General features: G+C 45.6%; 1 protein-coding gene across 1 annotated transcript; it reads right to left on the bottom strand.

The window, feature by feature from the left end:
* Positions 1-1,548: 1,548 nt before the first annotated feature.
* DNAJC22 (DnaJ heat shock protein family (Hsp40) member C22) lies at positions 1,549-6,453 on the bottom strand. The gene is made up of 2 exons (XM_015405878.1): positions 5,632-6,453; positions 1,549-1,731 (listed from the first exon to the last, which is right to left on the bottom strand). The coding sequence occupies exons 1-2, from the start codon at positions 6,451-6,453 to the stop codon at positions 1,549-1,551; spliced, it is 1,005 nt and encodes a 334-aa protein (XP_015261364.1).
* Positions 6,454-8,156: the final 1,703 nt, after the last annotated feature.

Here is an 8,156-nt window from a genome sequence, read left to right as displayed (position 1 = left end):
CTCATTTGGAATACTGTGTGCAGTTCTGGTCACCACACCTTAAAAAGGATATTATAGCTTTGGGAAAAGTGCAGAAAAGGGCAACTCGAATGATAAAAGGGTTGGAACACTTTCCCTATGAGGAAAGGTTAAAGCGCTTAGGACTCTTTAAACGACGACTGAGGGGAAACATGATTGAGGTTTATAAGATTATGCATGGGATAGAGCAGGTAGAGAAAGAGGTACTTTTCTCTCTTTCTCACAATACAAGAACTTGTGGGCACTCAATGAAATTGCTGAGCGGTCGGGTTAGAACAGATAAAAGGAAGTACTTCTTCACCCAAAGAGTGATTAACACATGGAATTCACTGCCACAGGAAGTGGTGATGGCTACAAGCATGGACGGCTTCAAAAGGGAATTAGATAAGCATATGGAGCAGAGGTCCATCAGTGGCTATTAGCCACAAGGTATAGATAGGGCTTTGAAACGGTGATGAGCACCGATTCGACTGGCTTTCGAGCAAGGGAACCTTTACCTTTACCTTTTTATAGATAGGGCAGTGATGCTCTGTCTTCTTGGTGCTTGGGGGAGGCAACAGTGGGAGGCCTTCTAATGTCTTGGCCCCACTGGTGGACCTCCTGATGGCACCTGGTATTTTTGGCCACTGTGTGACAGAGTGTTGGACTGATCCAACAATGGCGTCTCTTATGTTCTTATGTTATGTTCTTATATCAGGATTTCCTCTTGTGCCAGAACTCTGGACATATCAGAGGAGATTGTGATCATTATATGTCAAAGAAACTCAAATACTGCTTCTTGCAGGAAAGGAACAAAAGAGCAACAATGTAATTCTTAACCTTGTTTGTTTAATGGATTTTTTGATATGAAAAAGAGCAATGGACATATCATGCTGAACATGCAAATCACATATGCACCATCCATCCCATTCACGTGGAATAACATTTTGTTGAATCTGTTCATAGAGAAGTTTTGGTGATTTTTGGATAATGTAATTTATCCAACCAGTTTTAGCTCCCATTCCTCAGGCATCATTCAGACAGGTCCTCACAAACTTCTCCCATTCAAGAATAAGGTCTGTGGAAACATCCCCCCAAAATCAGAAGGCCAGAAAAACAAAGGGGAGGTCTTATGAACCCCATTATCATCAGACATCATCAGTGTAGGAGAAGGCCATTATAACATGTATATTGGCCACCTTCTGGACCACTTTGACACAAACAAAAAGTACTTTTCCAGGAAGTCACCTCAGCTTCCTAGGGAGGCCCACCTTCCAGTAAGCATGTGCTAGGGTTGCCAACCTCCAGCTGGTGGCTGGAGATCTTCTGCTGTTACAACTGATATCCAGGTGACAAAGATCAGTTTACCTGGAGAAAATGGCCACTTTGGAAGGTGGGATTTATGGCATTATGCACCACTGAAGTCCATCCCCTTCCCAATCCCTGCCCTCCTCAGGCTCCACCCTCAAAATCTCCAGGTATTTCCCAACCCGGAGCTGGTAGCCCTAATGCGCGCACATAGATCTTTTGTGTGTCTGCCAAGATATCCCATCATCGTGCAGGTTTTGGTTTCTTCATCTGTGTGAGAAGTTCATAGGCAGCCTGAACCTCAATAAAACGTCTCTCAGCCTCAGCTGCCCGGTGTGGATTATGATCTGGATGCCAGTGCTTTACCAGCTCCCGGTAGCTTTTATTGATTTCATCAAGTGTGGCATCACTGTGGAGTCCTAAGATCTTTAAAGAGGGGGGGAGAGAAAACAGATAGTGAGGATGTTGTGATCGATCTGCGAGACCTGTAGCTAGTTTATCAGGTATAAAAAGAAAACCCTGGAAACAATTGTCTGGTTTTACCTGCTGTGATGACTTGTTACCAGACCTGTTAGCCATGAACCTTGCACAGAACTAACTAACAATACAGCACACAATGGACACCAATAACTTCACTGGAGTTTTTGGGGGGGTTTTAGATATAAAAGTCTTATTAATTAAAAGCAACAAAGTTATATCTTTTTTCAGATCTACTTCCCCACAACACTAAAAACCCCACGTTTCCCCTTTAACACTTAATTACCGCACTTAAATCAATTAATTAATTTTCTTCTTCCCCCCTATCACCTCCCTTGCTCCAAACAATTGATTAGTGCTTTCACAAATTAATTACCCCTCCCACCACCACACTTATATGCAACTGTAGTTTATAGCACCAAAAGTATTCGTCCTCTCTCTTCTGTAGATAAAACAGTTAACCCACCCCCCAATATAACCTTAGTAATATGCCAAGAATAGTTTTGAGAAGCAGTAATTTCTCTGTTCCCATCCCTTGCAGTTTAGCACTCCCCAAACTCCCCAAGAGTTCATTTCTTTCTCCTGGTTCCAAAGCTATCAAAGCTGAAAAAACTTCTCCTGTTATTGACTATTTCTGATCATGAACACTTTCGATTCCAGTCTCCAGGCAGTAAAAGCCTATTGTCCCCTCCCCCATCATTTTTAGCCTTATCTGCTTTAACTTACTAGACTTTGACCAGCATTCTCTCCTCTAAACTTTCAGACAATAGTTAAGATGTCAGAAAGTAAGCCTAAAATGTTGGGCAATTGTGTTTGGTTACACATGGCAATTAGTTTACCAGATAGTTTGCTTTTCTTGCCCTATGGACATTTAACTGTTTGCTCAGTTATTGAATTATCTCATTTTACCTCTGTTAAATTTAAAATGACTAATTCTATGACAGACAAGAATGATTAACAGAGAGCGCTGCCTTGCTTTAAACGCTACATGCAGGATAATTTTAAAAAACCCTCAGATTGAAGACCGTATTTAGAACAACATTTGGTTTTCTCCCTCTTTCTTTTGTAATTGGATTTTATGTGTTAAGATTACCAGCTTCTTGTTTCATCTTGGATTCTCTATGATGATTTAGTCTGAGCTACAAATGAACAAAGTATCTCAGACCTTAAAGAATAACAAATGTATTGTAACACATGCTTTTGTGAGCTACAGCCCACTTCTTAAGGATATAAAGTGTTGCAGCAATTGGATGTTATATTGTTATACCAGTATAACAATCTGTGTAGCAGGCTTGTGGATTCCCAGCTTTGATTGTAAAAAAAGTCTCTAGCCTCTTCCGTTGCTGAGATGTGCCCTACCCATTATATCTCTGTTATGAGAGAGGATAGCAGCTTACTTTTTTAAATTAAAAAGTGGAAGCTGAGAGTTCACAGGAGCTGATACATGGATTGTTACATTGGTATAAATACAAATACAAATGAATAAATAAATAAATAAAATTCAACAGCCAATATTAAGAAAAGCTCAAGTGGCAGGAAAAAGAAATGGCTGCTACGGGGACAGAGGCAGAGAACATGGTTGTCCTGTTGGTAGAACTAGGAAAACCCAAACTTTCCCATCCACACTACAGCCATACAGGTTCTCCTGAGATCTCTTTCGAAACTTTGCATAAAACCAGGTTTGGAAAAGATCAAAGAAAAGCCTGGGGAAAACCAGGAGGTACAGAAATGGAACTCGATGCTCTGGGGAGGCATGAAAAAGACCCACTTCCCAACAACATTGACACCAGGGCAAATAATCTGTGTGGGAAAAGCCAAGGTGCTATTTGCTGAAGTTATTAGAGGCACTGACTAATCCCCCCCCAAATAAAAGGCATGAGAGAAGAGTCAGGGAAAAGCCATAGGAGCTGCAAGGGTGGGGGTGAGCAGGGAGGGGAGAGCAGAAGGAATGAACACAGCGGGGGGCTAGCAAAGGGGGAGTGAAGTTTCCCTTCTCCTCTGAGACCCAGTAGGTCTGCCATTTGTAGCATATACCTCATTCTGAACTTGGCTCCTGTATCAATCAAAACATCCAGAAAATGGGGCCAAGTACAGACAGGGATATTTTGCTACAGACCTGGGGCAGCCCCCAGAGTTGCAGAAAAATACAAAAAAAGGGGTTTTTTTAAGTATAATGTTCCCACAAAAATATTGAGATCTTGCAGTGCTATACTGTGAGTTCTGAGCCACTGTATTTGAAAAGAAAAAAGGAGAAACCTTGCCACTCCATGAGCCATGCGAATTGAAGATCAGGATCTGCTCCCCCCCCCCCGCAGCTGCATGAGCCAGGCAGGTAGAAGCAGTGGCATTGCTGGTGGGTGGCCTGGCCTGCTAGTGGAAAGCTGAGCAAGCAAGTGAAGGGGAGAGGATGGGATTCACCTCCATGAGTCTCATGGGTCCCCTCTTGTACATATCTAGTAGCAAAGAATGTTCCCTGTGCAGATCAAATAACATGCAAGGGGGCCATGTGTGGCCAAAGAAGAGGTTTCTACCAACCCAGAAGAACCTTCAGATTTGTTTAAAAAAAAAATCCTAAAATTTATTTTTTTAAAAAGAAGAGAAGAGGGTTTTTTAAAACCACTAAAATAAGACCAGTGATATCCGCCCATGCACTTGTATTGCAAAAAAAGAACCATGGATTTCATTGCCAAGTAAGATCTTGCAAGAACAGTTTCAAATACCTTAACTGTCATTTTGGGTTATGTAGATAACCCAACAGAATAGTGAGACCTCTTATCAATGACACCTCTCACCAAATAAACTTGCTAAAATACATAATACTGAAGGCGACTGCTAGTTTTGTGGTGAGAGTAATACTACTCATAGTCCCTACTTGATTCCCTACTTGTGTGTCACACATATGTCATGCACACATATGCACACACAAGGATACAAACAGAAGGGAGTTACATAGTATTTACTCAGTCTTAATAAGGCACGGCACTTGGCTTGTGTAAATTTGAAAAATTATCTATCTGTGAGTATCTACATAATGGCCTCAAACTGTTTACGCTATAATTTCTTTTCCAGAGTGAATCCTGGGAGTTGTGGTCATGTGATGGGGAGAGCTAGGGTTCTCTAACAGAATTCACAATATCCTCCTCAAATGACAATTCTCAGCATTCTTTAAGGAAAGCCCTGACAGCTAAGCTGGAATGCAATCAATTAAAGTATGGAATGATGTGGTACCCCGTGTTCCCTCTGAGCTGAGTTTTTTAGCTTCTGGCTCACACATTTTTTGTCTTAGCTCAGGAACGATGGCTCCAGAGCAAACGTTATGCAGTAGCCAAATCGCTCACTCACAACTTTAAGGCCAGTAGCTCACAAAGTAGAATTTTTTGCTCACAAGACTCCACAGCTTAGAGGGAGCATTGGTGGTACCTCAGCACATATGGGGCGGAAGGGGCTTTTCTAAGGTAGAATTAGCCAAAAGGATGTTCAATCTCCTCCATGCCTACAGATTCTCCTCTACAAATATCCTCAAATGAGCTGTTGATTTCACAGCTGGCTAGGGGACAATGATAGCTAACAATGGCAGGGGGAATTGAGAGGAGATATGGTGGGCTGGGGAAGGTTTCTTCTTTCCAAATGCTCCATCTGCCCCAGAATTTGCCTTAGAGGAAAAACATAGGGTGGAGATCCCACAAATGCTCCCTAACTTCCTCTCCGTCCCTGAGTTGCTTAAACATAGTCCCCATGATTCTGGAAGCCTCCTTCCCTCCCAACACTCCAAACTTTACAGATTTCCACCCACTGTTGCCCAGTTCAGCCAAAAATAGGGAGCTGATCAGTAAAAGAAGCCCCTTGTACCTTGTATGCCATCTGCTGCCTCTCGCTCTGGAAAGACTGTACAAACGCAAACACTTTCTCCCACTCCTGGAAGTAGGTGCCACCAAAGCCCAGAGTCTTCCAGGCACGGTAGGGCAGGAGGAGCATTGATTCCAGTATGCCGCTCAGGGATGGAAATACGCTGGCCCAATCCAGAACGGCTCCAATAGCACTGGCTACATAATTGGCAGTGGCAGCTGTGTTGGAGAAAGCACAGTGGGCCAGGGGTGCCGAGAAAGCCAAGTAGGCCAAGCCTAATCGGTACAGCCGGATGCTCAGTTTCTCACTGGTTCCCCTGCCGGCTTTGTAACACCGATGCCGGTGGGCCACCACACTAGTTGTGAGACTGATGGGCAAGATGGCCACAGAACGACCGTGGAAGACAGGTGCGGTTATGAAGGCAGCTGTCAAAGTGCCCTGCAGGTCTGAGGACTGGTCACCCACTTCGGACACCAAGTGAACCCCAAGGCCCACAGCCAGGGGCAGAGCCACTAAGTAGAAACCAGGCAGGGTTGAGAGACCAATGAGGGCCACCAATCCAAAGTAGATGCCTACTAAGGCCTGACCAAGGAAGCGCACGGGGCTCAGAGGTGGGCGTCCGTCTCTGTGAACTTCCGAGGTACTGTTGGCCCGTGCCACCCAGCCAGGCAGCAGCCACAGCTCCCACAGCCACCCTACTCCAAAGCCCCCCAAAGTCAACATCCACAAGAGGGCGTGGTTATCCCGGCCCAGGTAGAGATGGTGGAGCCCAGCTGGACCCCCAAGAGCCCAGAGAGCGACAGCCACCAAAAGGCGCTTGGCCATAACTGGGCAGAAACTCCTTCACCGTGCACAGGATATCTTGCCGCAGTACTGTTCAACGGGGTGCCAATAGTCCTGAAAGAAGAAGAGAGAGAAAATGGTAAGAGTCTCAGCTACACCGGCAACATGCACCCAATCCACGCGGAACTCCAGGCCCAATGCCAGAGCTGTGGCTATGCTTCCTGCCAGCATGCCACCCGCCCACAACTACCTGTGCTGCTAGCCATCACGCGTCACTTCATTTCCTAACATTTAAATGTCTGTATCACAATAACAAGCAGGAGCTCCCAATGCCTGTATGGTTATCCTGGTGTCAGTTGTCTCCTGGGGATGTTTATGTGCCTCCTCAGAGCCTCCTCCTCCTGGGAGAAGGAAATTTCCTAGGCGCAAGGCTTTCTATCCTCAGAGCCTCCCACAACTCCGAGTCCCATAGGCTGGGTCCAGGCAGGCTGAGATCACCACTTCTGTAGCAGACCAACAGCAGATATCCGAGTTGTGCAAACCCAACAGTCACCTGAATAGTCTTTCCGGGACTGAAATAGGCTCGTACTTTCCAGATCATTCCCCACTTTCCTCAGGGCTACAATGTGAACTCAGGAAACCTTTGATCTCATGGGGCTGGGTTGGACTTTGCCTTTCTCCCCAGGGGGAGAATGACAGGATTGGGCACAGGCTGCCTGTCAGGGAGGGGAGAGGAGTGGACAAAGGGCACTGTGGCACTCCCTGCCTTACTGACAGCCCTGGGTCTGTGGGGGCTGTACAGGAGCTTCAGAAGCAGGATCTGGAGAGGGAGGGAGGGAGGGAGGGAGCAAATGACAGATCTAGACTTCTCCCTGTCCATCTACACATTTCAGGGTAGATTTGTAAACTGATATGATAGCTGTACTTGGGTTGCCAGGTCCCCTTGTTGCTCCAGTGGTGGGATTTGGGGGGCATTCCGGGGGTTGGCGGGGACATCACATGATGTCCCCAATGCAATGATGCCACCCGGAAGTGACATCATCGCATCGGGGTTGTTACGCAGCAACATCCATATGTTGGAGCGGGGTTTTCCCCACCAGCCAGCTGGTCTGTGATGGGGAGAAGCCCCCGAATCCAGGGGATCCCGCCCCAGACCTGGGGGCTGGCAAGCCTAAGTTGTACTCTTAGAAGCACTCCTGCTGCTATGTAGTTGACAACCATCCAGTGGTAACTATGTTTTAAGTTCCACCTGTTTTCCCAGGGGTGCTTGAGTAAGACATGAGTAGTTCAGTTCTCCCTGAGTGGAAATAATTAGGCCCAGTACCTTTTTTCAAAGGCAACAGCGTCTAGCTGTCCTTAGCAATACATGGGAAAATGGAATGGCAATACTTTTCTGCAGAGTTGGTGGAAAACAATCAGGAATTGTTCCAGTTAGCACCAGGACTTGAATAATGAATGGCATTCATATGGGGGGGGGGGGTTTGTTTCTTGAGTCTATCTATGCCTCTATTGCATTTTGACATTTATCATGCACCCCAGTACCCTCTAAGCCAATGTTCTTCAACCTATCCAAACACAGAACCCTGGGCAGCAGAACAGGCCAGGAAACCCAAAACAAACATCAGAAATTACAACCAGCTAATGGTCAGAGAAGACGGGGACGGCAAAGGATGAGATGGTTAGACAGTGTCATCGATGCAACGAACATGAAATTGAGCACACTTCAGAGGACGGCAGAAGACAGG

Source organism: Gekko japonicus, unplaced genomic scaffold (genome assembly GCF_001447785.1).
Source record: "Gekko japonicus isolate JY-2015 unplaced genomic scaffold, Gekko_japonicus_V1.1 scaffold246, whole genome shotgun sequence".
Lineage (NCBI taxonomy): Eukaryota > Metazoa > Chordata > Lepidosauria > Squamata > Gekkonidae > Gekko > Gekko japonicus.
The sequence above is the reverse complement of the archived record's forward strand: the minus strand, read 5'-3'. Positions and strand labels throughout refer to the sequence as shown.